Here is a 27,407-nt window from a genome sequence, read left to right as displayed (position 1 = left end):
CCTGAATGGTTGCCATGGAAACATCTCACATTAAAATGAGTGTGATTTTTGGTGTGCTAACCAGAAAAACCCTTATTATCAATTTTTTTACATCAATCAATAGTTGTTTAATAGGAATTAGGGAAAAAGTAACATTTTCAATCCCAAAATAGATACCATGGCAACTCGAAACATTAAAATAAGTCTGGTTTTTGTGTTCTCTGACCCAAACTCCCCCACCAGATAATTTTCATATCAATCAAAGTAACTTTTCATGGGATATTAGAAAAACTGAAATTTTCAACCCCTAAAATGGTTACCATGGAAACATGGGGCAGTGAAATCGATATCATATTTGGTCTTTTCGACCCAAAATACCCTTACGGTGAAATTTTCACGGAAATTGAACCTATTATTATTCGCGTTATTATTTCTATATAATACTTATATTAATTATTATTATTATTCGCTGTCTGCTGTTTCATGTTCCTCTTGCTTTGGTCTGTACGAGTTTTACAGACTGGTTCGTTCTTGTCTTAATTGTTTAGTTGTTATGATCAGGAAGCTATTTTTTATGATCAGTAGGTAGAGTTGAACAAAATCACGTAAAATTTTTCTCATCGATTTCCCGGGCAGATCGTTTATGTTGCCAGGAATCCAAAGGATACTGGAGTCTCATATTTCCATCACTGTAGTCTGGGGTTTCCTCCGATGGACTACAAGGGATCTTGGAATGACTTTTACCAGCTTTACGTTAATGACAAAGGTAAGACAACCCCTATTGGCAGTGTATCGGGTCTTTGATATCTAGAACATTTGTCATCTGTTGACAAAAAACGTTATGACAAGGGAATTTATATTTTTTGTTGATAAAAAATACGCAGATATTCACTGTCGACTTGCTTGCTCAAAGCGGTCACAGTGCTTTATTCTGAGTAAACAAGTGAAGTGTAATCTTTAGTGTACTTCGGTGTCAAGTCCAAAAAGGACCATTCAGCCCATGAAGCAGATTGCACTCCTTGTCATTAATTCTAACAACAAATATGAAATATATTTTAAAATCTTCTGTCCACCTTTGGCGTTTTTTATGAACACGATTCTTATTTTCTAGTGCCTGAAAACAAAAAGGTCGTGTATCCATTCATAATACTGTGGCTATGAATAGGATTAAACCTCACTGGAAATTGTGGAAAATAGAACAGCGTTCGTTTTATCATATTGGCAAGACAATGCACGTGACAGAATCGACAAATGTGATTGAGGTAGAATGCGCCTCGGGAACAGAAACTCGGACTCTCAAACTTTTACCATTTTTTGTTGTCAACCTTTTGTGGGGCTCATTTTAAAAGTCTTTGTGTTAGAAAAAACTTCAAATTCCTACTTTTTCCGAAAATCGAAAATTTTATTTTTTCCATAGGATTAACGCACGAATGGTGGCCATGTTGAATTTCAAATATAAGTAAATCGTAGGTAATTTCTTTCACTAGACCAAAATTTGCACGATTACCCCAATTTTATTCTTGATTTTGAAAGAATAAAGTTGAAAGATTCCTTTAGAATTTTTGAACAAAATTTTAAGTCTTTCAATTTCGAGGCGCACGCTACCTTAATTAACATTTAGAAATAAACAGGAAAATTTATGTGACTATGATTCTCCAATATGTTTTTTCTACGTCTGTTGTGTTAACAGTGTGGTATGGGAGTTGGTTTGATCACGTCTTAACGTGGTGGCAGCATAGAGACGATGAAAACATCCTTTTCTTAAAGTACGAAGACATGAAAAAGGTTTGTACTGAGAGACAATTTTAGATTTCGCCTAATAAATACGCAAATCGGTTTGGTCATTTTTGCGAACCTGTTTGTACTAAATAACCAGATCCAACAAAAACATTAGTCCTCAATTCCATTACATCCAATCCGATACCTTCCTGTATGACTGGCTAGTATAGAAGTGACCGTATCTTAATAAGCCTTTGCACCTTAAACATATTGTCAATTTCTACAAGTGCAAATGAAAATTATCTCAAACTATGATGAAAAATTGGACGACAAAATGCTTTACGCTCCAAAAGTCTGGACCTATCACAAACATTTTTCCACAATATTCTGCCTCCAAGTATGAAAGGACTGTCTACAAGAGAAGCGTTCTGCCTGAACACTCATATCTGCCATCAACATATTTTATTCCATTGGTTACTTAAATAACCATTTCTTTTTTGATTTTGACCTATTAAACCATAGACCCTCGAGAAAAACAGTATCTATGATCAAACGAATAATAACAATTTTCTCAAACTACCAACAAAATCATACGTATGATATACGAGCGAAAAAATGTAATCTACGTCATACCGTTAGACATTTGAACATGACATTTGAAATGAATTAAATAATTATTCGGTATCGTGTCTTAACAATATATTTTGCCTTTTTCACCAGGATCCTAAGGGTACTGTTAAGTCGATTGCAGTTTTCCTGGATATCAGTTTGCGGGATGATACGATTGATAACATTGTTGAGTTTTGTTCTTTCAAGAAAATGAGGAAAAGTGAAACTGTCAATATTTCCCTGGTAGTCGGTGAGAAAAACAAGCACCAATTCATTAGAAAAGGTAAGATGAATAGAACAACCTGCAAACACCATATTTGGTGTATGTGATAATAGAAAACCAAACACGTGTGAAGATCTCTCTCTCTCTCTCTCTCTCTCTCTCTCTCTCTCTCTCTCTCTTGTAATCATACAACGAAAATCTAATGACAACCAAAGACATATGTCAAGCAGATAGCCTAGTGGATCAGATGTTCTGTTATCTCAATCCTAAAAAAAATCACTATGTAGGTAATTTGATTGTTGAAAGCATGTAGGAACATATCTTCATTTGAATAATAAACTTTAAAGCCCAAGAACAATGTTCGTAGCTGTGCAAGAAACCTACCATACATCATAACTACATACCAAACTACCGACAAAAATCAATCGAAAAGGCGTTCTCTTCATCATTATTATGACAATTCGTACACTTAAGTTTGACATCTTGCCGCATATGAGTGCAATCAAGTGACATCGCTAGATTGTACGGCACTTGAAATTTAACTATGACTCTTAGGAAATCAGACTTTAACCAATTTTCTGTTTTATTTCTATTCAGGTGTAGTTGGTGATTGGATGAACTTTTTTACGGTTGCTCAAAACAAGGAATATGAGAAAATATACCAGGAAAAAATGAAAGGTAGCGGACTGGACTTTGAGTGGTGACAGCTAGACCAGTTGTAACTGTGACGTCATGACATGCTGTGATTTTTAAAAATATGCCCCAGTGCGAAAGGTTTTATATTTAAATGATACCCAAGTTCAAATTACTCGACTACAACTGATGCTACCTGAAAATGGTGTGCATAGAATTAGCTAAATCGTTTATTTATATCTCTTGATAACCAAACGAACAAAACATGTGATACATTGTATAGCCGAGGCAAACGGCCAATTGACTCGAGGTAGCAGAAAAGGCTAGGGCAAAACGTGTGAGTTAAGCCCAAGTCAAGGAATGTATACCTTCTGTTAAGCATCTAATGATTAAAAGAAATTAAATTTTATTGAAAGTGAGTGCTTTCGGCATACTAGCTACAAAGCCATTCAAATACGTACGCCGATTGTAATGTCGGTCTTGCTGCCTATTTTGAGCCTGAACTTATTAAAATCGTGTACTGAAACCCATCAATTTTCCTCTGATATTCAAACGAAAACAATGGGCTGTATAGACAAAATAGATCGTTCATAGTTCAGTGTCGAGTAACAGGAAAATATAAAAGGTTAAAGTCTGGAACCACTTATGTAAGTGAATATAAGTTTGTCGTGCTTTATATAAAAATATAATTTAAATAAATATATAGGTGGTGAGTTTCATGATAAGGACAATGAGAGCAACTCTCTTTCGGTGTTATGAATAGGTAAGAAAATAAAGAATGTTTCAGGTGAATTGAAGAAACCACCAAGATTCAAAATTTACACTGCTGTGTTTGTATTCTATAGAAATTATGACAAAATGTCTTTCTCTGCTACATTACATATTTTAACTCTTGTTGAAACCACAAATTATTATTTCCATGTGTATGTATGTCAAAACAAACTTTCAATCTGTGACTCTCAAGTTGGGCAACAATAAATATAAAGCAATGCACTTTATTCATAATTGCTCCATTGGGTAGTTTGTTATGGGTACCTCATCCTGTGGGTGTTCGCGGCGAACGCCCAATCGTAGGATGATGGACTGATTGAAAAAATAAAATAAAATAAGCCGTACTACACAAGAATGCTGCCGTTACATATTCCGTTGTGCATTATGGTGTCTGTATGAATTCAGACTGACGAACTCTACAGAGTTTAATAGTTGGATATAGTTCGATTGACCTTAGGCAGACATGACTGGGGACAAAGGTCAACGAACTCTTAAGACTTTAACAGGTGTATGTCAGGTTGGTCTCATCTGCAGCTCCTCACACAATGCGATACAGTTGGTTATCGATTCAACCACTGTAACACGTTAAAATCGCAGATTGATCTGAGGAAAATAGTCAAAAAGAGGTTCAGCAACAAACTAGAAAGTAAATGCCGCACTTTGTGGCATGCATCACGTTTTAAGTTTGTGGAATATACATGAATTCGCTTCCGTGGGGGCACTACCATATGAAGGATCAAGACTTAAGTAATGCGGTTTTTATCCAATATTTGGCTTCACGTTGATATCAGAGAACGAAATTGTTGATAAAATCTACAATTTTTATTGCTTTTCTTTGAAGTATCCAGGGTACACCTGTACCCAATCGGACTAAACTACAAGTCTTGTGGCAAGAAGGGTAGCTTCTCTCACAAATTAAACTCTGAAATGTACGTACCTTACGAAAAGGGTTACTTGCACAAATCCGCTTGAAAAATATGATGATCGAATCGAATCGGACGCCTCCCGCATATTGGTCAATTCGCCACATATGCACAAGTGTATTTCTTTTTGCTATGCGACTGCTTAAATTTTTCAGTGTGGTGTTGCTTTAATCGAATAAATTTAGTTACTTAGGTGTATATTTGCAGCGACCATATTTAGGTTGCAACTCGAAAATGATTGACATTCAAGTCGTGCGTTCGTCGCTAATGTTTGAAAAAAACTTTCTGGGTCAAACGTTGGTAAGCATGTTTACTTGAGTTGCATTTGATTTAGAGCCATCCTATTTGCAGGTAATCAATGAATTGATTAATGAAACATTCATGATGTGAGAGGCGGTCGGATGGAAGAGGTCGCTATAGGAAGTGGAATATGAAATTGTCACGCAACAAATGACTTTATTGATATGCAGCGTAGCCATCAGAAGTCTTTGTTTAAATCGTTGACCGCACTATGTCTTCGTTTATGTCAAAGTTCATCTTAGTGCTGCGAAATCTCGGTATGAAGTTCACAATTTCTCAGGGTACATGTACAACTGGAAGTGACAAATATTTTCTCTGTTTTCCTGCATGTTGAGCGGTCCAGTGGCATGCCCGTTAACGTAACCTAATAGATGTATGTGTACTGTGCATTGACAGATGAGTTTCAAATGACTCCAATTCAATCATGAACAATAATATATACATAATAAGGCTTTATCAACAAGTTGCATAATATGTGTATCAGCATCGTTGATACCTTGAACAAATATATCGGAAATGTAGCAACAGTTGCAGCTTCCGTACCCTGCTACAGGGTCATCATGTTGCTTTTCTTATGAAAATGCAATGCATCGCACTTATACTATTTATGGTTTTTTCAAAATAAAATTCATAAAATGCTATGAAATGATTCTAGAGTATGTTCCGATTGTAAATTAACATTAGAGCCATTGAACGACATACCTGCGCAACTTTTTTCTGTTTTGAATTAATGAAACTTTAGAATCTACGAATGTAAAATAGCGAACAAAATGTTTTCAGATCCCACCCTCACACCCGGTACAAACCTATCATGTTCTCTCCACTAATCCCAGATATTTCAAATCCCCCTGATTCCTCCAGCTCCTACCGGAGTTAACTAATTTAACCCTTTGAGCGCCAAAGTCAATTTTTGTTGCATTTAAAAATACACCTCAGTCATTTTTTTACAGATATTTTTTTCCAAAATTTCGATAAAAATGTTTCGCCAATGAAATGTGGTCCATCTGGTTCAATATTATCAAAACAATTTCTGAAAGTTCATAAAAATTGGAAAAATGTTGCATTAAAATTTTGATGAGAAAAATTTTGAACCAGCCCTGAAATTTTGATGAGAAAAATTTTGAACGCAGCTTTAAGCCTTGGCAGGATCTGGATCAATTTACGCGCTACCACGGCATAAGAAGTATAAGTTTAGTGTTTTTTAAAATCTGCACTTTAGAAAAAAAAAAGCAATTTCTTAAGCCCTCCCCCTGAAGTTTTGTTTTCATCCCTGCTTTTAAGGCGAGGTCTTTGCCACTTTGGAATACGCACATCTTTGTTGAACGGTTTTCGAAGTCGTTGAGGGTAATTCGATTTTTAGTTAATGTTTAGCGACTGGCTTTTTGCCTGACCTTTGATCTAGATGCAGATATAGATATACTCGCCTGCCCTCATAGTTAAAACCTCGATGCAGCTTTCAATATTCAGACAAGTATTGCAATTTCAGAGCATGTCTCTACTTGAACAGGCAACGTAACAGCTCTGGTATTTGTAATGGTTTGGACTTTCATTCTATGCGGCAGAGTACTGTTTACGTGTGTACCTGCAATAGCTTACTTTGGTATGCCAGAAGGGGGCACTTCACCCCCTCGCAAGATATGGAAAGGCAGAAGTATAATTTGCCACTTACAGATTGCATTCGACGCTTAACATTAAAACTAGCAATTTCTTTTTAATGTCGTTTCATACTGCTCAGTACTGATTACATCGTCAAGGTGGAACCACCTTTCGTAACGATTTTCCAGACTTGTATCTGCAAGACGACTGTAAAGTCTGATTGTCATACAAAATTCCAACGAATCACAACATATAATAGCAATAATTTTTATTTATTCTTTTGTTTGTTCGTTTGTTTGTTTGTTTGTTTGTTTGTTTGTTTTCTGTTTAAATTGTACACACGATATTCAAAGGTTCTCCCGTCAGTCCTTTACGGCACTGAGCGGACGATTGTAAAAATGCATTCATTAAGAGCAATGCAACCATTAACTTTCATTTTAGAAGCAGATACTGGTATAATCTTCAGATAATATACATTTTGCTAGCACGCATGGTATAAATCAGGAAGCAAATTAGAGACGTTCAAACGGGCCGAGTACCAGAATGTAGAAGTTCTCAAATCTACCAGAATGACCAGGCATCGGAATCATAGTAGCATACGTCAGAGGTCATGGGTTGCAGTAGTAAAGAGTGTTATCAAGCAACGTAACGGGATCTCGACCAGTGAAAGATTCTGCAAGCCAAGTTACAAAATGAACGAAAATGCCAGGTTTCTTGCTCGTGCTTTCGAACACAATGGGGTCCTTTACCCAAACGGCCTCAACACAAGTTTGATAAAGAGACCGGACATCGTCAACTGCCGAGAGGATGATGTCTTCGTTGTTAGCTACCCTAAGGCGGGTAAGTTTAAGAGTACACTTATTTATATCCTGTGTTCTGTCCATAAATGTATCAGCTATATGCAATACATATCCATTTTGAGCATATCTGGTTGCCGAATACCGCCGTGAAATATTCTGCTGTGCATAATGGTGTTAGCATGACTTCAGCGGAACTCTTCAAAGTTTAATAGTTGGATAGACCGTCCACAGACATGATATAGGACAAAGAACAACGAACTCTTCGGTACCAGGTGACAGGTTAATCTCATCTGTAGCTCCTTGTAAAATGCGATACAGTTGGTTATAGATTCAAACACAAGTTGAACAAATTCACTAATTGATCTGCGGGCAATAATCAGGAAGTGGTTCGGCAACAAACTAGGCAGTTCGTGTCACAATTTGTGGTATGCATGACTTCATAAGCTGATGGAATGTACATGAATACGCTCGCGTGGCTGCACTACCGTATGGAGCAGTCTAATATAAGCGATGCTGTTTTGACCGCATTTTTAGCCTCAGGTCGACTTTAGACAACAAACATATTAATGAAATGTACACATATTACTGCTGTTTTAACTGCACAAATTTTGAACAATGAAGGGTTGTGACCTTCGTATTGGATAACACAATGTTGACTCTTTACAACCCCACTACCATTTGACTGAAAATTGTGAGCTAGATCCTAGTAATTTGAAGTATCCAGGGTAAACATCTGTACCCAATCGGGGATAGAAGGGGGTGTGAGTCCCCCCTGGCATACACTTCCAAAGTAAGCTTGCAGGTACACACGTAAACAGTACTCTGCCGCATAGGATGAAAGTCCAAACCACTGCAAATACCAGAGGTGTTACGTCGCCTGTACAAGTAGAGACATGCTCTGAAATTGCAATACTTGTCTGAATACTGAAAGCCACACCGAGGTGTGAACTATCAGGGCAGGTGAGTACATCTATATCTGCATCTTAGTCATCTGTAAAACTGCAGTCGCTAAAAATTAACTGAATATACAGTAACCCTGAACGATTTTGAAAACCGTACAGAAGTGCAACAAAGATGTACATATTCCAACATAGTAAAGACCTCATCTTAAAAGGGGGATCGAAACAAAACTCCAAGGATTTGGGCTTCCGAAACAGTGTTACTTTTTCTCAAGTGCAGATTTTGAAAAAAAAACACAAAATTAATGCTGGTGCTCGAAACGTTGCCTAGATAAGCTATGCACGCCAACGCGATGCGCAGTGTTCTGTGCGTATGGCCAGCTCAGTGATACTTAAATAATACCAAGGTAGGACACGCTCAGCGTACGAAATATCAGAAGCAAACAGATTAAACTCTCGGGTGTCAAATAACCATCGCAAAAATAAATTAATGGTCATGACCATTAATTAATTTTTGTGATGGTTTCATTTATCGTCTCTACGAATATATGCATGGTCATTTATTAACTGCAAATCCGCTATTCTGTTGAACAACAGAAAGCAGAAGAGACAGCATATCTAATTGTTTGTCAGCTTTATAACTGGCCCACCAGCCCCAGTGAACAACCCCAGCCCTGTGTGTATAGTATAGCAAGCATGTGCTCGGCCATTGAGCTACTTCCAGGGATGAGGCGTAACCTGTAGCCGAGCACTAGTTGTTTGGCCTCTCACCCATGCTGGCTCTCAGCTTGAAAATGATGTCTTGACAGAATCATTCAGATTTAGAAACATAATAGGGTGGATTTATGCAATTCCAAAGTGAGTAACTCTGACACATATGGGTGCTGTCATCGACAAATGTACATGTCAACAGTTTTTTTACTAAGATCTTGAAAGTTCAAACGCCGATGGCGGAAAGAGGCATGAGCTAAGACCCGGGGGACTGTACATTTTTTTCTGATGATTCTTCCTGCCGGAAAAAAAACTGTGTACTAGTGGGGGCTAAATTCGAATACTGAACGCTGCTTAGGATGACCATGTGCTTACAAAATATAAACGGAGGCTCCAAATTAATAGTAGTCCCAAAGACAATCAATTTTTGCTTTTGCAACCCTAAAATTTGGAAATAGTTGTCAATTTCGGCGTGAAAGTGCTTTCATGCATAGTCATCTTGTTGCTTGGCCGACTGCATGAAAGTTTTACCACATGAGAAATGGTGTCAGAGTTTGACATCCGTTTGTTTGTTGTTTGTTGTTTGTTGTTTGTTTGTTTGTTTGTTTACTTGCTTGCTTGGAAGATTGTCAAAAATAATAATCATGCAATTTAAAATTAGCCATTTATGGCTATGGCAAAGGAGGATTAGGGTAACCGGATCCTGGTGTCCTCTTTGGACGAATGTTTTTTCGGAAATGGTTGTCCATCAACACTACTATGTAAGAAAGTTAATTTCCCAATTTTACTATGACGCCGAAATTTATAAGGATAACAGCATCTTCTTAGGAAAAGAAGGCTTACTTGCATTCCACTCTGACCGTGTTCTCATGAAGTACCGACAACTCATCTCTTTGCTGCAATTGTAGGAACTACATGGATGATAGAGATGGTATCGTTAATTATGAATGAAGGAAACACGGAAATCAACACTTCTGCAGTTCAACAAGCGAGAAACCCGATGATAGAGGTCAATTTAAAACTTCCACTTTGGTAGATATACATCATATTCTTAATATAATGCATTATGGTAAAGGGTACAATATGTATAACAAACTAATTTATCCAAAATTATGCATGCAGCATCGCTCTGATAAATACACCAACTCCCGGAAATACAACTCTCTTCAAAGGATTTCTTTATGCACTAGATATATATAACACGATTGGAACTAATTTTGGATAATTGGATGGTAAAGTAATGCCGATTTAATCTACAAATGTAAGCTCATCTACTTTTCTTTTCACATTACACACTTGTTTTTGTGAGTAATTTACAATTTTGCAACATTCAGCTGTATGGCACCTAACAATTTTGAGAAATTTGAAAAATATGAAAATCCAATTCTCCCAAATTAGTTCCAATCGTGTTATACTTGAACTGCATCACAAATTTTAAAACTAATAAATTCAACAAACTTACCCTTCAGAAGGTCTCTGTCAACTGCGAACATTAGTGCTGAATGCTGATTTCTCCTCTACCAAACTGTCAACAACAATTTACAACCGAGTTGTTGGTTTTATAACACGAAGATTGCTCTCCTACTATTTTAGGTTACGATGTATAACACATCTCCTCAAATTTCTGAAACCTATATTGCCTGAGTTTATCATAAAGCTACGTTTCATTAACCTTCTACTTGCGCTGGAAAAAGCTGGTTTGGAGTATGGAAATGGACTCAAACAGATGGAGAAAATTCCGTCACCAAGGCTTATGAAGTCTCACTTGCCATATCACGCCTTCCCAAGTCAAGCTATCCGTAAGAAATGCAAGGTGCGTTCGAGTATTTCTTACCTTGAAGTTTTCAGACTCCAAGTCACTTAATTTTCGCTCAATTTCCAAGTTACTGTGAATGGGATCTGTACTTTTGCCAACTCCATTCGATCATAAATTACCTGGCTTTTAACTGTATCAACGACTTCTCTACTGTCTCTCTGCCCATTTGCACTACATCCAAGTTAAAGTAAATAAGACCAGTAAATGGGTGAATTAGCGCATAGTTAATTAGGTATGTAAGTCGATAGAGACGTAAGATATGAATTTCTCTCTCTGCTTTCTGTCTGTCTGTCTGTCTGTCTGTCTGTCTATCTTCTCTCTCTCTCTCTGTCTCTGTCTCTCTCTCTCTCTCTCTCTCTCTCTCTCTCTCTCTCTCTCTCTCTCTCTCTCTCTCTCTCTCTCTCTTCTATCTCTACTCATCTCTCTCTCTCTCTCTATATATATATATATATATATATATATATATATATATATATATATATATATATATATATATCGCTTTGAATACATCTGCCTACGTATCAGTCCTTTTCATGATCTACGTAATTCCCCGGCCTGTTTCCTTTTAGGCTAGTGTTCGGCAATGGTTCTTGTCTTAATCGTCATGATGTTATGATGATTAAGCGATGAGTACGTAGGGTCGAACAAAATCACGTATAAGATTTTCTTATCGTCTCCCGAGCAGATCGTTTACGTTGCCAGGAATCCAAAGGATACTGGAGTGTCATTTTTTCATCAATATAGTCTTGGGTTCCCTCCACTGGACTACAAGGGATCATGGAATGACTTTTACCAGCTGTACGTGAATGACAAAAGTAAGATAATCCCTATAGCATCTTTGATAAGTAAATACATTTACCATATGTAGTCAACAACGGTGTGACAAGGGACTTTGTATTCCACACTTTATGTTGATTAACAATACTAATGATGCATATACACGCTGTCGACTTACTTCCTCAAAGTCAACAAATAAAGTATCGCTTTTGGTTTACTTGGGTGTCAAGACTTGGTTCAAGTCTGTGATTTGGGAATGTTTGAGGGGGTGAACGCGATGAGTTATGTTCTGTTTTCATGTGAAACGCGTGAGTAGGTTGAACGCTATACAGGAGAGTTTCTCCCTGAATCACACGCATCCGGCAGAAACTAACTCACTACTGCGCAGACTCAAAGGTTAACGCGTTCAGTCGCAAGGAAAACCTTTCCTTGGCTGCCAAATTCTAATTAGGTTTGTATGAAATAGGAGAGAGACAAGAGAAACTATTACAAATGATTTTATTTTTTTAATTCACCGACTTGAACCAAGTCTATGGGATGTCAAATCAAAGCAGGGTTAACCTATTCTATGTCAGAACATAATGCACAAAGTAGAGTGCGCTGCTCGTGCTAAATCAAAAAGCAAATGTACGATATATCTCAAATCTTATTTCTTTCTTGCTTCAACTACCTTCAGCGATAAGAAAATCGTCGATCAGAAAAGCCACATTTATATGAAGGCGATTCGATTTTTCAAGCGCCTATAAAACAAACAAGTCATATATCCATTAATAATAATGTAGCTATGAATATGGTTATATGGTTAAACCTCATCGGGAATTATGGAAAATATAACGTTGTACGATTTATTACCTTGGCAAGACAACGCACGTGACGAAGTCCACAAACGCGATGGAAAAAATGAAGAACTTTATCAAGTCTATGATTGACTTTTACGTTTAGATTTAAACCACAAAATTTATGTTACCATGATGCTAAAGGAAGAGTCTCCCAAATATTTTCTTTTCCTTACTTCTGTCGTGGTAACAGCGTGGTATGGGAGTTGGTTTGATCACGTCTTAACGTGGTGGCAGCATAGAGACGATGAAAACGTCATGTTCCTAAAGTACGAAAACATGAAAAAGGTTTGTACTGAGAGACAATTTCAAGTTTCACCTTGTACATATGTTTACCTTGGAATAGGTGGTTTGGTTATTTTTTGTCAATACTGACTGTGATCAGATACAAGTCACATCAGAGAGCCATTATCTTCAACTTCATCCAATCCAAGCGAGTGCATTTCTTAAAGACTTCACCGTATGATCGTATTGTATTTGCCATTGTATATAAATCAGTCAAGATGTCTGCTCTCCTTGCACATGTTGTCAATTTGTTCATATTGAAAGGTACAATTATTGAAACTCTTTTGAAAGATTAGAGGACAAGATATTTACGCTGTAGGAAAGACAGAGAAGACTATTTCATGTTTGGTCCCAATTAAAATCTTATAGAAACAAGTGTACCAGGGAAGCAATCTGCATGAACACTTATAATATCCTTCATCAACATAATTAATTAATTGAGTTACTTGGGTGAACTATTAAACGACAGTAATAGCGGTTTTCTCTTTTTCACAAGCTACCAACACAACCATACATATTATATACATGCAAAAAATCTTAATCTGCGTCATACCATTAACAATTCGAACAATAAATTTTAAATGAATAACAAATATATATATAAATAACAATGGTTCGTCATTAAGTCTCATAAATGTGTATTTAAATGTATATTGGGTTTTTTCATCAGGATCCTAAGGGTGCTGTCAAGTCGATTACAGATTTCCTGGATATCAGTTTGACCGAAGGTGCGATTGATGACATCGTTGAATTTTGTTCTTTCAACAAAATGAAGAAAGACGAAAATGTCAATTTTTCCCTTGTGGTCGGTGACAAAGACAAGCACCAATTCATTAGGAAAGGTAGGATAAACGACAGAAGTCTGCACATACAGATATTGAAAATGGTTGCGACTGTAACAAGTGACTCTCTCTCTCCAAATAACAAATATCTGCTGAACACGAGGCTTTTCAGAAAGATGACAACACATATCAGTGAATACAAAAGACATGGTATAGGCACTACAATATGATAACTTCTGCCTCGCCATTACGATGATTAAGGAGCATATTGACAATTCTAGGCAATCACTGCACTACTCACATACTTTCCTGTATTAGGTTGTATAGCTCATTAAATTCCAGGATATGTACATCTTGAAATCGGTACATATGTCAATGCTTGATATCTAGATGTATCACGTCAACATAGCTGCAACATTTATATTGTATGATATTCATTGTTAACAAACATGTTTCAACTTTCATCAATCGCCAACGTACCCTAGATACAGTGGGTACATCGGTCGTAGGGGTCCATGGCAACCTTTGAGCAGAATTCACACTCTCCCTTTAACTATTCGGTAACGTTTATTCTTCGTTAATCACAAAAAGACTGTGTGGCAAAATCGAATTTTCTCAAAGATTTTCAAAATTAGTCTAGAGGCTGCAGAACAGCGAATAGTTGTATAACTGTTAGTCTCCATATCTGCTTATGTTGTATATTATCTTGAGCAAAATGAAGTCTTCTTTCTTCATACAGTAAAGTGAGCGACATCAACAATATAGAGGCTGTCACTTTCGATGAAGATAGATTTAGATGTATATTTCTGTGGTTTGTTGAGCAGTGAATGTCAGTCAGTATATGATTATCAAAGACATTCTGTTGCTAAATAAATTAATCCTGTAATCTATCCGAGAGCTGGAATCCAATGACAATCAAAGAAATAAGTCAAGCGCTAGTGGCGACGTTGGTCTTTTATGTCAGGGTAAAACCAAGAGAGTGATATGACTGTTGAATATGTGGGAGTAAAACTTCATTTGAATGATAAGGATAAATAGAGAACCGTTGTCGTATAGAATGAATAGTCAAATGGCTCGTGTCGTTAGACGGCACATAAATTGTAATCATGGAGGGATTATGGCATGTATGTTTCATTATCTTATCGTTCCATGGATTTCAGGAAATGAGACTTTACCTTTTCCCGTGTTGTCTTTTAGGTGTGGTCGGTGATTGGATGAACTTTTTCACGGTTGCCCAAAACAAGGAGTATGAGAAAATATACAGGGAAAGAATGAAAGGCAGCGGACTTGACTTTGAGTGGTGAACTTTGACCCGTTGTAATTGTAAAGGCATAACATGCTGTAAATAGAAACTGGTCCACAGTGGATCTCGTCCGATCTGCCAAACTATTGAATAGAAATTCATTAATGACAGTGAAAGACTTTAATCAGATTGTTTTCGAAGTGTTCCAGAAATGCCAGAAATTTACGCATTTGTAAATTCGTACTGATCAACAAATATTTTTTGTTGATAGGTCCCTTTAAAATGTTTAACTTTGTGGTATTTAACAAATATTTTGAAGTTACTGGACTATATCACTCGCTTATTACCATTATTATTCGAAGAAAATATCTCGCACGTCGAAGTGATAATCTAAATATTTGCACCGCAAACAATATTTATGGAAATCGTCGGGTGTAATTATTCTTATAATTTTTGCAGAGCGTAATGGTTTGAAGTTGCATGTAGTGAAGTTATGGATGCCTCGAATACGCCTTTCGGGAAATCTGCTCATTCAACTATGGAGATAGTGTAAATAATGTGATGCATGGTGTCATTAACCACATCAAAATGAAAACTTTAAAATCAGAAGCCTGGAACTATTTATGTAAATGACTATAAATATGATGTGCTTTATATAAAAATATCATTTAGATATATAAATATATAGGTGATAAGACTTATAATTAGGACAATGAAAGCACTCTGTTTCAGTGTTATGAACAGTTAAAATAAAGAATGTTTCAAGAAAATTTAAAGAAACATCGAAGATGCAAAATTTACATATAAAGAGCTATGTTTTCATTATATAGAAATGACACCAAAATAGCTTTTTCACATTCAACTAAGTTTTAACTTGGTGAGACCACAAATTAGAGTATCCATGTCTCAAAAAAGAATATTAGGGTAGGTTTGGTTTTTTATCTGTTCCTTCAAAATACTCTGTGACTCTTACATTCGACAACAATAAATGTAATCCATAGATATCAGTCATTTTGCCAAAAATCTTCTCTTTATAACCTCTACAGGAAAATATTCTATTATTTCACCTCTGTCAGAAGTTTTTCATCGATTACGGAAAAGGTCAATTGTCAGGGCATCAACTATCCCGGGGGCAACATAAACCATCAACACAGTACAATATGGTGCTGATTGCAAATTTGCGTCGATTTTGAAATACGCACACCAGGCTGTGGGTAGTTGCATAACTATTGTTTGTGTCATGCAAATACGCACAGCCTGTGTGAACGTGAATGAGTGGAGGATGTGTAGTGTCTCGAAAGGTGATCTCCAATTGTGTAGCTTAATCTTACCGTTATTATTAAATAATACAAAAAGACTCCCTAAGTTGCTGTGAATAGTGACAATCGACCATCAGATATAACCTTTCCGAGCACGCTGCACATCAGCAGGAAGTAGACTCTGCCACACTCATCAAAAGATGGTCCCTGCAATATCATGCGATGAAAGCGCCAAGCTTTCAATAAGATGGCTTTAAGTCAAATCCAACTCACGCTTACCGAACTTTCACCCAGAACGTTTTTCAAAAAGCGACGAACGCACTTACTAAATAAATTTTGAGTTACAATGCAAATATAGCCGCTGCAAATATACGCGTAATCAACTAAATTTAATCGATCAACTCCAAAATGAGAAATTGAAATAGTGGCATTTCCAAAGACAATATCGCTTATTAAATGGAATCCCACAGCTCTTTCCTGATAATAGATTGTATTTTCTGGCGAGAAAAGTACATAAAGGCACAGCTAATTGCGCTTTAAAATCGGGGAAAAGAGGACAACACTTCGTGGCCAAAGAGAGGATGTGAAGATCTTGGTTCTTAATCATCGCAGAGCAGAAAGACACACTGTCTCATAAGTGGCGACTTGACCAATATTCGAGACGCGAATCGATTGTCTAGTTTTTCAAACGGATTAATGCAAGTGAAACTTTGCGTCAGGTACACACAAGACACACATTAGAGAGAGCTTTATTTGTGAGTGAAGCCACCTTCTTGCTACAAGTATTGTGGTTTTCTTCCCGTCTCACGATATGAGAAGATAGCAGGACAATCGCTTCCGTGACGTACAGATTTCATTCGACGCTTGTTTTCTGTGCGATTTGTACATACGATATTCGAACGTTTTACTTTACTCACATATGGCACTCGGCGGCTAATTGTTAAAATGCATTCTTTAAGGCAAATGCAATCATTAACTTTGAGTGCAGAAGCAGATGTTGCTATGCTCTTCACAGAATAACATTTTGCAAGTACGCCTGGTATAAATCCGGGAGCAAATCAGAGACTTTGAAACAAGTCGAGTACCAGTATGTATAAGTTCTCAAGTCTATCACATGACCAGGCTTTGAAATTGCTGTAACATACGTCATAGGTCAAAGGTTTCAGTAGGGACACAACAAAGAGTGTATCAAAGCAACTAAATAGGATTTCGACCATTGAAAAAGTTCTGCTAGCCAACTTACAAAATGAACGAGAATGCCAGGTTTGTTGCCGGTACTTTCGAACACGATCGGGTCCCTTACGCAAATGACTTCAACAGAAGTTGATAGAGAGACCTGAAATCGTCAACTGCCGAGAGGACGATGTCTTCGTCGCTAGCTACCCTAAATCGGGTAAGTCTATCAGTACACACTAAGTACACTAATTTCTACTGTATTTATTTGTTGTGTGCTGGCCCTACAGTGAACGTATATCATTACATATCGATGTATCTGCTAATTGTCCAGTTTAAGCATATCTGGTTGCCGAATATGCCATACCACACACGAATAGCGCTGTAAAATAATATGTTGTGCATAATGGGGGCATCATGACTTCAGCGAACTCTGCACTGTAATATTGATCTTCGACAGGTATGGCTGGGAACAAAGGTCAACGAACTCTTACAACTTTACCAGGTGACTTCATGTACGGTTGGTCTCATCTGCAGCCCCTCGTACAGTGCGACACAGTTCAGGTGCCGCTAGCTGTTCATGCAAAACGGTGGGCGGGGAAAATTTTAAAATTAATCATATTTACTGTGGGCGGGGAAGAAATTTCATTATTTTCAGTGGTCGGGGCCAAATCTTTTGACAATAGGTCACCGAAAAGTACGTTTGAGGGAGAGGAGAGATAGATCTTAAGGGGAGATTAAGCGCTTAACTTAGAGGGAAGCAATGTTCGAAGTATACTGCTAGCTGCTCGCTAGGTTTTGCGTTGACCTGGGTTGTCTAGTGGGCATCTAGAGGGCAATGGGGAATTTTAGTAGTGGGGAGAGGGCAGTGGGGAGCTTGAATTGTTGTTGGCAGTGGGGAGCGGGCAGACCATAGGTACTGGAGGGCAGTGGGCATTCAAATTCAGTGGGAGGGCACATTTTCCGTGTATGCAGGTGGGGGGCAGTTACCAACAGCTCTACTTTCCCGCAAAATTCTAGGATAAGGACAGAATAAGTAAAATTGGTATATCAGCCTTCAAATCATGTTTTGTGTGATTTTGCGAAATTCACCAGTGGCGGCACTTGACAGTTTCATATGGATTCTTTCACGTCTTAAACAAATTAATAAATAGATCTGAGGGCAATAGTCAATAAATGGTTCGGCAATAAACTTGGCTAAAGGTGCCGCAATGTTGCATGCATTTCTTCATAATTGAATGTAAGTTCGATTGAATACGCTTCCCTAGTGCACTACAATATGGAGGGTTTTGACATAAGTACTATGGTTTCCACCCCATTTTCGGCCTCCCGTTGACTTTAGATTTATAAAATATTGATAAATATTTATAATATTGATAAAAAATTGATAAATATATATTTATTGATATCGATAAAATGTAGACATTTTACTGCTATTTTACTGCACAACTTTGGAGCCCAAATAAGCACTTCTAAAAAATCAAGAGATGTGACCTTAGTGTTTGATAAAGAAATGTTGACTTTTGACACACTCCTCAACCAGTTCAATGAAAAGTTTGACTTTGCTCCAAATAATTTGAAGTATCCAGGGTACAATTGTACCCGATTGCGGGCGCTGGGGTGAGCGCGTTCGTCCTTCTGGCATACACTATCACAATAAGCTAGCACGTACACACGTAAACAGACTGCCTCACATAGGAAGTCAAAACCATTACAAATGGCAGAGGTATCACGTCGCATTTCTAAACATGCTCTGAAATTCCAATACTTGTCTGAATATTGAAAGCCGCACTCAACACTGGTATGTCATACAACGGCGCTAATGTCAATAATAATTTAACATATTCAGGAATCATTTTATCGCATTTCATGACTTTTATTTTGAAAAAAATGTTAACAAGTCTAGTTTTTTATATGTTTTCAATGTATCAACAACAGTGTTTTGCCATGTCTCTATAGCATGCTGAAAGACCAATATTCAACTTCTCAACAAAGCCTTATTATGTATATATTATCGTTGATGAATGAATTAGAGTCATATTAAATTCATATGTCAGTGATACAAATGCACAGTACACACAGACAGCCTGTTTCGACAAGCAGACAACTGGACAGTTCGACATGTTGTGGGGAGTTACTCCTACAGCGCCCTCACAAGACAACAGAATACATTATTGCTTCATGTTGTACCTTGAGAAATCGTGTATTTTATACTGGGATTTAGTCTAGCACTTAGATGAACTTTAGACAAAGAAATCGTAGGCATAGTGTTGTCAATGAATTAAACATTAGTCTTCTATTAGCTAAGCTGAATACTTCAGTCATTTATGTTCCAATATGTTTGTTGATAATACTTCGTGACAACATCATTTCCCGCTTCTTATAACGACTTCTTCTATTCGACAGCTTCTTATTCCGTGAATATTGCATTTATCAATTCATTGATTACCTGAAAATCCGCATTCTGTTGAACAAGTGAAAGCAAAACTGACGGCATGTCTCACTGTTTGAACGCTTTATAATGGCCCACCAGCCCCCGATGAACAACCTCGGCCCTGTGTGTATGTCGCAAGCCTGTGCTTGCCATTGGCTACGCCTTGGGATGAGGCGTAGACAATAGCCAAACACTGGCAACATACACGTACACGTATATGGCTTGAAAAACCTTACATAATAAATCAGTACTTTCAAATGCGCGACTAAGTTGTTTGATCTCATCGATGCTGGCTTTTCAGCTTGAAAATGTTCAGTTTTGACATAACCATACAGATTGAAGGACAACGTTAAGGTTAATCTACGCCATTCCAAAGCGAGTAACTCTGACACAAATAGATGTTGCCATCGACTAATGTTCATGTCAACAGGTTTTTTACTAGGATCTTGAAAGTTCAAACGCCGATGGCGGAAAGAGGCATGAGCTAAGACCCGGGGGGTTGCACATTTTTCCGATGATTCTTCCTGCCGCAAAAACAGTGCACTATGGTGGCGACTAAATTAGAACACTGAACCCTACTAATGATGATCATTTGCTGAAAAAATGTTAACCAAGAATTGAATAGTCCCTTGTCCGAGGACAGCAAACATTGCTTTGGGAATACTAAAATCTAGAACAGTTGTCCATTTTGACGTGAAAGTGCGTCCATGCAGAGTCACGTGTCGCTTGGCTGACTGCATAAAAGTTCAACCAAAAGAGGGATGATGTTGGAGTAGGGATATTCGTTGTTTGATTGGTTGGTCTGTTGTTTTGTTTGTTTGTTTTTTTATTTTGTTTGGTTGTTTGCTTGCTGCTCACAATTAGTGATCAAGCAATTTAATATTAGCCATATGGCCATGAGGACTCGGTAACCGGATCCAGATGTCCTATTCGGACTATTATTATTGAAAATTTTGTCCATCAAGACTACCAGGTGAAGAAAGTTGATTTCAGAATAATACTATGCCACCAAGATTTATAAGAATAACAACATCTTCTTAGAAAATGAAGGCTTACTCATATTCCACTCTACGGTTCTAATTTACTACTGATAACTCATCTTCTATCTGCAATTGTAGAACTACATGGACGATAGAGATGGTATCGTTGATTATGAATGAAGGAAATACGGAAATCAACACTTCTGCAGTTCAACAAGCAAGAAACCCGATGATAGAGGCCAATTTCATAATTCCATTCTGGTAGATATACATCGTATCCTTAAAGTAATGCATTATGTTGTAGACTTAAAATAACGACAAAAGAAAATTAAGCATGCAGGATCGCTCTGATAAATACATCATCTCAAGGAAACATTGCTGTCTTCAAAGGATTTCTTTATGATTTGTGCAGTAAATATTTCCTCATCTTAAAGGCATCAACAAATGTTAAATTTAAAGCAAATGAATTCAACAAACTTACACTTCAGAGGACTTCGGTCAACTACGAACATTTGTGCTGAAGTTCGGAGCCGAGTTGTTAGTTTATAACACGAAGATTGCTCTCCTACTATTTTAGGTTACGATGCATAATACATCTCCTCAAATTATGAAACCTCTGTTGCCCGAGTTTATCATAAAGCTACGTTTCATGAACATCCTACTTTCGGTGGAAAAAGCTGGTTTGGAGTCTGGAATCGGACTCAAACAGATGGAGAAACTTCCGTCACCAAGGCTTTTGAAGTCTCACCTGCCTTACCACGCATTCCCAAGTCAAGCTATCCGTAAGAAATGCAAGGTGGAAGGATTATTTCTTACCTTGAAGTTTTCCAACTCGAAGTCACATTATTTTCACTCCATTTTCCTAAGATACTGTGAATGGTATCGGCACTCTTCCTAAAGTCATTGTATCATAAATAACCCAGTTTTTATGACTTTACAATAACTGTCTCTACTGCCTCTCTGTCTATTTGCACTATGGGAGAATTAGCGCGTAGTTAAGATTGAGCTGCATGTTGCCTACACAGTTTTTATAAAGCAATATTTCACAGCAAAGATGACAAGGAACCCCCTCATACTGTTTATTTTCAAAAAGCAGAGCCTCTAAGTTTAGAACGGTAGCGGTAGTTAATTCGAAGGATAAAATGGGTGTATATTAAGGGTAAAAAACTCAATTTTGGTATTAATGATAAAAATTAATTAAAATCAAAAACTTGAAAAACTTGACGCTATTTTGTGAAATGTAATATTTCACTTGAAAGAAGAGTATATGTAGAAATAAACGACTATTTTATTTTTCATTATCTATCCCCATTCTAAAACGGCATGGCTTCAAAGACTGACATTCAAAACAATTATTATAATCATGATTAGCAGAATTAAAATTGTTCTTATGCAAAATTTCAGAACTTTATTTCCAAACAAAAATGGTTGTTTTTTTATATAGCATTTAAAGACATAATGTGAAAATTTCAGAAAATTTACCCATCCAGAATTGAGTAAAATTCTTTTTAAATCTTAAAATGGGAGCAGAAAGAAGCCAAGAAATCGGGTGATTTGCATAATTAACAATTCTTTATCACGCAACGTATGACTGCTTGACAAGGTGAAAGGTCAGCCCAGTCAATATTTTAATCTTGGGTTAACAATGTATTTAAAGTCGAATGAATATTTGCAAAAACGGTGATTTTTTTTAGCAAATTTGCTGTGTTGGTTGCAGCGGCCCTTGAATTAGGCACTTAAGAATAGGTAGAGGGGCAGGTATTAACTTATCACTTCTCTACCTCGTTCAATACATCTGCCTACATATGTCTTTTTCATGGTCTTTTTCATTATCTCTATTGCCTGTTTGTTTTTGTCTCAATTGTCAAGTTGTTCTGTTGAATACGCGATTTTATGATAGGTAGATAGAGTTGAACAAAATCACGTATACGGTTTTCTTATCGTCTCCCGAGCAGATCGTTTATGTTGCCAGGAACCCAAAGGATACTGGAGTGTCATATTTCCATCACTGTAGTCTGGGAGTTTCTTCGTTAGACTACAAGGGATCTTGGAATGACTTCTACCAGCTTTATGTTAATGACAAAGGTAAGACAATACTTTTATCATATGTAGTCAACAACAATATGGCAAGGAATCATATATCCAACATTTCATGTCGATTAAGTATACTACTGATGCACATACACGACTTGCTTAATCAAAGCGTTCGACGTACTTTATTCTGAGTAAACAAATTCAGTTTCATTTTGTGTACTCGGGTGTCAAGTCCAAAAAGGATTATGTAGCATGTTCTATGTCAGAACATCATGCACAAAGTAGATAGCTCTACCCTGGGCCACGATGTTCACCGATATTCAAATGGCAAATTTAAGGTATATATATCACTAATGTTTCAATTTCCTTGGTACGAAACTCTTCTATCAAAAGCCGACATTTATGTGAAGGCGATTCGATTTTTTAAATCGCCTGTAAAACAAACGAAGTCATATATCCAGTAATAATAATGTAGCTGTGAATATGATTAAACCTCATTGGGAACTATGGAAATATAACGTCGTACGTTTTATTACATTGGCAAGATGCACGTGACGAAATCAACAAATGCGATGGAAAAAATGAAGAACAGTGTATCAAGTCAAACATTGACTTTAACATTTAGACATAGAACAGCAAAATCTATATGACCATGATTCTAAAGGGATGTCTCTTTCCCTACTTCTGTCGTGTTAACAGTGTGGTATGGGAGTTGGTTTGATCACGTCTTAACGTGGTGGCAGCGTAGAGACGATGAAAACATCCTTTTCTTAAAGTACGAAGACATGAAAAAGGTTTGTACTGAGAGAAATTTATAGTTTCACCTTATATATATGTTACCTTGGAATAGGTGGTTTGATGATTTTTTGTCAACCTATCAGTACTGAATGTGACCAGATACAAGAAAAACATATCAGAGGGCCATTGTCCTTCAATTCTCATCCAATCCAAGCGAGTGCATTTCTTAAAGACTTCACCGTATGATCGTATTGTATTTGCCATTGTATATAAATCAGTCAAGATGTCTGCTCTCCTTGCAAATGTTGTCATTTGTTCAATTGAAAGGTAAAATTATCTGAAAGTCTTTTGAAAGATTAGATGGCAAGATATTTACGCTCTAGAAAAGACAGAGAAGACTATTTAATGTATGGTCCCCATCAAAGACACATAGAAACAAGTGTACCAGGGAAGCAATCTGCATAAATACTCATAATATCCTTCAACAGCATAATTAATTAAATGAGTTACTTGGGTGAACTATTAAACGATAATAATAACGGTTTTCCTCATTTTCACAAGCTAACAACACAAACAAATCTTAATCTGCGTCATATCGTTGACAATTCGAAAAATAAATTTCAAGTGAATTACAAATAATATAAAAAATAACAATGGTTCGTCATTTAGTTTCATAAATGTATATTGGATTTTTTCATCAGGATCCTAAGGGTGCTGTCAAATCGATTGCAGATTTCCTTGATATCAGTCTGACCGAAGGTGCGATTGATGACATTGTTGAATTTTGTTCTTTCAAGAAAATGAAGAAAGACGAAAATGTCAATATTTCCCTTTTGGTCGGTGACAAAGACAAGCACCAATTCATAAGAAAAGGTAGGATAAACGACAGAAGCTAGACTTGGTTCAAGTCGGTGAATTTAAAAAAATAAAATAATTTCTAATAGTTTCACTTGTGTCTCTCCTATCCGGAATTTGGCAGCTCACGCCAGGTTTTCCCAGCGATTGAATGCCTCACATTTGAGTCTGCGCAGTAGTGAGTTAGTTTCTGCCGGATTCCGGGTGAAACTCCGCTGAATAGCGTTCACCTCCACTCATCGCGTTCGCCCCATTCATCGCGTCCACTCACGCGCGCGCGCGTTTCACATGAAAGCAGAATACAAATCATTGCGTTACACTCCACTCAAACATTCACAAATCACAGACTTGAACCAAGTCTAGACAGAAGCCTGCAAATACAGATATTGAAAATGGTTGCGACTGTGACAGGGACTCTCTCTCCAAATAACAAATATATGCTGAACACAAGGCTTTTAAGAAAAAAGGCAGCACATATCAGTGAATACAAAAGACATGGCATAGGCACTACAATATGATAACTTCTGCCTCGCTATTACGATGATTAAGGAGCATATTGACAATTCTAGCAATAACTGCACCACATCTAACATACTTTCCTGTATATTAGGTTGTATAGCTCATTAAATTCCAGGATATGTACATCTTGAAATCGGTACATATGTAAATGCTTGATATCTAGATGTATCACGTCAACATAGCTGCAACATTTATATTGTACGATATTCATTGTTAACAAAAATGTTTCAACTTTCATCAATCGCCAACGTACCCTAGATACAGTGGTTACATCGGTCGTAGGGGTCCCTTGCAACCTTTGAGCAAAATTCACACCGTCCCTTTAACTATTCGGTAGCGTTTATTCTTCGTTCATCACAAAAAGACTGTGTGGCAAAATCGAATTTTCTCAAATATTTTCAATTTAGTCTACAGAGGCTGCAGAATAGCGAATAGTTGTATAGTATTGTAAGACCCAATATCAGCCCACGTTGTATACTATCTCGAGCGAAATGTAGTCTTATTTGGTGTATTTGTATCAAAGGTTACTGTGACGTCTTGAAGTAAACATGACGTAATTTCTTCGCTCAGTAAAATCAGAGACATCAGCGATATAGAGGCTGTCACTTTCGATGAGATAGAATTTGAAGTGTGTTTCTGTGGTTTGTTGAGGCAGTGAATGTCAGTCAGTATATGATTATCAACGATATTCTTTTGCTAGATAAAGTAATCCTGTAATCTATCCGAGAACTGAAATCAAATGGCAATCAAGAAATAAGTCAAGCGCTAGTGGCGACTTTGGTCTTTTATGTTAAGGTAAAACAAAGAGAGTGATTTGAATGTTGAATATATGTGGGAGTAAAACTTCATTTTAATGACAAGGAATAATAGAGAACCGTTGTCGTATAGAATGAATAGTCAAATGGCTCGTGTCGTTAGACGGCACTTAAAATAATCATAGAGGTATTATGGCATGTATGTTTTATCTTATTGTTCCATGGATTTCAGGAAATTAGACTTTACCTGTTTCTCGTGCTGTCTTTCAGGTGTGGTCGGTGATTGGATGAACTTTTTCACGGTTGCCCAAAACAAGGAGTATGAGAAAATCTACGAGGAAAGAATGAAAGGCAGTGGACTTGACTTTGAGTGGTGAACTTTGACCCGTTGTAATTGTGAAGGCATAACGTGTTGTGAAGCATAACGGACTTTATTCAGATTGTTTTCGCAGTGTTCCAGAAATGCCAGAAAGTTACGCGTTTGAAAATTCGTACAGATCAACAAATATTATTTGTTGATAAGGCCCTTTAAAATGTTAAACTTTGTGGTATTTAACAAATATGTTTTACTGGACATTATCACTCGCTTATTACCAAAGATCCCGCACGTTAGAAGTGGCAATCTCAATAATTTCACCGTAAATCAATATTTATGGAAATCGTCGGGTGTGATTATTCTTATAATTTTCGCAGAGCGTAATATAGGGTTATTCACAAAATACGGCCCTGTATGGACTCGGGCTCAGTGAGTGACGTATTGGACGAGCCGAAGGAGAGTCCAATACGCCACTCACTGAGCCCGAGTCCATACAGGGCCGTATTTTGTAAATAACCCTATTATTATACACCTCCCTCCATTAATCGTCAGTTATAAACTAATTCTATGGTAAACTTTGAGGGATGCGGCACGCGCGATATGAGTGGAACGCGCGTAATTGTTGAAATATAATTGTGACAAACCCCAAACAGGCGCGTCGCGCGTCTCCCGTATTCGGGACTCCGCGTACTATACAAAATACGGAAAGTTATTGGACTGTCAAACTCCCCATAGGTTACGGCAGTAGTGTATAATAATGGTTTGAAGTTGTCTGTTGTGCAGTTACTGATGCCTCCAATACGCCTTTCGGGAAAACTGGTCATCCAACTATGGAGATAGAGAAAACAAAGTTATGCACAGTCATTAACCACATCAAATGAAAACCTTATTGTCAAAAGCCTGGAATTATTTATGTAAATGACTATAAATATGATGTGCTTTATATAAAAATATAATTTAAATAAATAAAAATATAGGTGGTAAGAACTATGATAAGACAATGAAAGCAACTCTTGTTTCAGTGTTATAAATAGTTAATATAAAGAATGTTTCTGAAGAATTTAAAGAAACATCCAAAATTCAAATTTACATATAAAGAGCTGTTTTCATTCTATAGAAATGATACAAAAATAGCTTTTTATGGTTAATACACATTTAACTAAGTTTTAACTTGAAGACACCACAAATTAGTGTATCCATGTCTCTGTGTGTCAAAAAAGACTATCAGGGTTAGGCTGGGTTTTTTATCTGTTCCTTCAAAATACTCTGTGACTCTTAAAATACTCTCAAAATACTCTGTGATTCGTTTCTTCTTCGCTTCGATAAAGTGTGTATATTGCGATGTATGATAGTGAGCATGCGTGCGTGAGTGCTTCACGAACTCTACAACGTGTTGAGCGGTCTCAGTCAAAAAATGTAACAGCTTAGCCGGCTATTGAACC

At 37.1% G+C, this 27,407-nt stretch overlaps 3 protein-coding genes across 8 annotated transcripts in view; all 3 read left to right on the top strand.

The window, feature by feature from the left end:
* LOC139136908 (sulfotransferase 1B1-like) overlaps positions 1 to 27,407 on the top strand; it is a 139,600-nt gene that overhangs the window by 19,166 nt on the left and 93,027 nt on the right. For 2 of the 4 annotated variants that reach the window (XM_070704755.1, XM_070704758.1), the window contains exons 4-7: positions 616 to 745; positions 1,670 to 1,764; positions 2,419 to 2,590; positions 3,128 to 3,888. In XM_070704755.1, the coding sequence (XP_070560856.1) occupies positions 616 to 745; positions 1,670 to 1,764; positions 2,419 to 2,590; positions 3,128 to 3,234 (504 nt within the window). In that variant the 3' untranslated portion in view covers positions 3,235 to 3,888. Of the gene's footprint in view, positions 1 to 615; positions 746 to 1,669; positions 1,765 to 2,418; positions 2,591 to 3,127; positions 3,889 to 27,407 lie in introns of those variants that run through there. The other 2 variants (XM_070704756.1, XM_070704757.1) reach the window with 1 other exon arrangement.
* LOC139136911 (sulfotransferase 1C4-like) lies at positions 7,390 to 15,797 on the top strand. Of its 2 annotated transcripts, none has more exons than XM_070704762.1 (7): positions 7,390 to 7,593; positions 10,072 to 10,195; positions 10,757 to 10,976; positions 11,665 to 11,794; positions 12,786 to 12,880; positions 13,548 to 13,719; positions 14,857 to 15,797. In XM_070704762.1, exons 1-7 carry the CDS (start codon positions 7,446 to 7,448, stop codon positions 14,961 to 14,963), a joined length of 996 nt encoding a protein of 331 aa, XP_070560863.1. In that variant the 5' UTR covers positions 7,390 to 7,445; the 3' UTR covers positions 14,964 to 15,797. The 2 variants fall into 2 exon arrangements, with proteins under 2 accessions (XP_070560863.1, XP_070560865.1); XM_070704764.1 differs by lacking the exon at positions 7,390 to 7,593 and adding an exon at positions 7,628 to 8,513.
* On the top strand, positions 20,886 to 26,372 carry LOC139136913 (sulfotransferase 1C4-like). Of its 2 annotated transcripts, none has more exons than XM_070704768.1 (6): positions 20,886 to 21,009; positions 21,326 to 21,544; positions 22,704 to 22,833; positions 23,482 to 23,576; positions 24,318 to 24,393; positions 25,920 to 26,372. In XM_070704768.1, the coding sequence occupies exons 2-6, from the start codon at positions 21,332 to 21,334 to the stop codon at positions 26,024 to 26,026; spliced, it is 621 nt and encodes a 206-aa protein (XP_070560869.1). In that variant the 5' UTR covers positions 20,886 to 21,009; positions 21,326 to 21,331; the 3' UTR covers positions 26,027 to 26,372. The 2 variants fall into 2 exon arrangements, with proteins under 2 accessions (XP_070560869.1, XP_070560868.1); XM_070704767.1 differs by having other exon boundaries at positions 24,222 to 24,393.

This window comes from Ptychodera flava, chromosome 7 (assembly GCF_041260155.1).
Source record: "Ptychodera flava strain L36383 chromosome 7, AS_Pfla_20210202, whole genome shotgun sequence".
Lineage (NCBI taxonomy): Eukaryota > Metazoa > Hemichordata > Enteropneusta > Ptychoderidae > Ptychodera > Ptychodera flava.
This window is presented reverse-complemented; position numbering and strand designations above follow the sequence as displayed.